This window comes from Plasmodium cynomolgi (assembly GCF_000321355.1).
Source record: "Plasmodium cynomolgi strain B DNA, scaffold: 0003, whole genome shotgun sequence".
NCBI classification, from domain to species: Eukaryota; Apicomplexa; class Aconoidasida; order Haemosporida; family Plasmodiidae; genus Plasmodium; species Plasmodium cynomolgi.
In genome coordinates, this window is record NW_004193319.1 from 4301 (window position 1) to 5864 (window position 1564).

The 1564-nt window shown below is 34.5% G+C and overlaps 1 protein-coding gene across 1 annotated transcript; it reads right to left on the minus strand.

Annotated features, from left to right (window-relative positions):
- Positions 1–33: 33 nt before the first annotated feature.
- PCYB_001100 (knob-associated His-rich protein) lies at positions 34–1500 on the minus strand. Its single transcript, XM_004228260.1, has 3 exons — positions 1110–1500; positions 577–933; positions 34–483 (listed from the first exon to the last, which is right to left on the minus strand). Exons 1-2 carry the CDS (start codon positions 1182–1184, stop codon positions 577–579), a joined length of 432 nt encoding a protein of 143 aa, XP_004228308.1. The 5' UTR covers positions 1185–1500; the 3' UTR covers positions 34–483.
- Between the last annotated feature and the right edge of the window lie 64 nt (positions 1501–1564).

Genomic DNA, 1564 nt, shown 5'->3' on the forward strand with positions numbered 1-1564 from the left:
GATTCCTTTCCCGCTTGAGTTTCCCTCCTCACCCTCTAACTTGTATTCTACGTCTTCAAACAATGAAACGTATTTTAGTTTATCCCCCCCTTGTTCCATGTATGCATCAGGGCTCCTAGTTCCTGGCGGGTATACTACCCTGGGTTTGTATTCGGGGTCATCTACGTATATGATTGTTGGCGGCTTTCTTGGGGGAATTTTCCTTGGTATATGTTCTGGATGTTCACCCGATCTTCTCACAACTCTTCGACGTCTACCCCTTGGTGGATGTTCTATTGGCTGGTATTCTACATTTTCTACACGCTCTACGTGTCTACCTGGAGTTCTTCCTCTTGGGGAATTTCTTCTGCGTCCAGGTTCTGTATATTCTACGTATCCACCAGGGTATCCTCCATTGGATGGATATATTACACTGTCTCCATCCTCTATGTATTCGCCTGCCATGGTAGGATAACCATCATTTGTTGTGGGAATTGAATCCATGTAGTTACTTAATGAGCCTGGCAATTTTTTTTTTACAGAATATACGATGCCTTCATCATCCTCGTCGTCCTCATATTCATTTGTTTTTTTTTTTTATTTTCCAGAGGGAAAATTTTTTCTTAATTCGAAAATATCTGGTCCAACATTTTCTCCAAAATTTTCTACATCATAAGGACACTTTTCTTTAAAACCGTATTGTGCTGCTTCATATTTTTCATCACATTCTTTATTTCCATCTACAACGTTTTCTTTGAATTTGTAATGCTTCGTTTCGTAATTTTCTTGATATTCCTTTATTCCACCACGTTTAATTTCCGTTACTACAGGGCTACGTACCATCGGCTTCCTAATGATCCTCCTGCCAATTGCTAACGATCTCTGAAAATTTTTTGGATTCACGGCATTTTGAAAGTCCCATTTTTTTCTATCATCCCTTTTACTAAGTTTATGCTAAAAAAAAGGGGGGGAAACGTTATATAAAGTTGAAGGAAAAATAAAAATGGAAAAAATAACGAAATTGTCTATTTTTATACTCGTGGAAAAATGTGCAACCGAGCACAAATGTGCAAAAAATGTTGTGTAACGAATGCAGCGAAAAATTGAGTGGTGTCGTTTTATTTCCTTACGTAGTTAGAACAGTTTAATATCCAAATTAGGAGAGAAAATAAAAGTGTTTTTACAAAAAAAAGGAAAGTATTCATTTTCCCTCCTGTATATCTGCCAACAATCGCGATGTCTGTTTTCCCAATGATTTATTTTTTGTGTATATATACACACCCATCAATTTTTTGCACAAAATAGAAAAAAAGTTGTGTATTTATCGATGATCGATTTCTTTTTCGAAAAATAAAAAGTGTTACAAAAATGAAACAATATGCCAAAATACCACGTGTTATTACAAGGGAAATTTTTAAAAATTTAAATTGGGAAAAAAGAAAAAAAGAAAAAACGAAAAATGCAAATTTAGTTGAATTCTGACATGGAAATGTTTAAAACGAATTTTACACACATAAAAGTAAACTTAACTAATTATTCACAAATTAACATTTAAGAGTTAAAATAAACGGAGAAACGATATTAT

Bases quoted from the DNA above. Each gene is read 5' to 3' on its own strand.
- PCYB_001100 (XM_004228260.1), bottom strand. From the start codon at position 1,184: ATGAATACTTTCCTTTTTTTTGTAAAAACACTTTTATTTTCTCTCCTA. The intron at 934-1,109 runs GTAAGGAAATAA...CCTTTTTTTTAG, and splicing joins TATTAAACTGTTCTAACTAC to CATAAACTTAGTAAAAGGGA.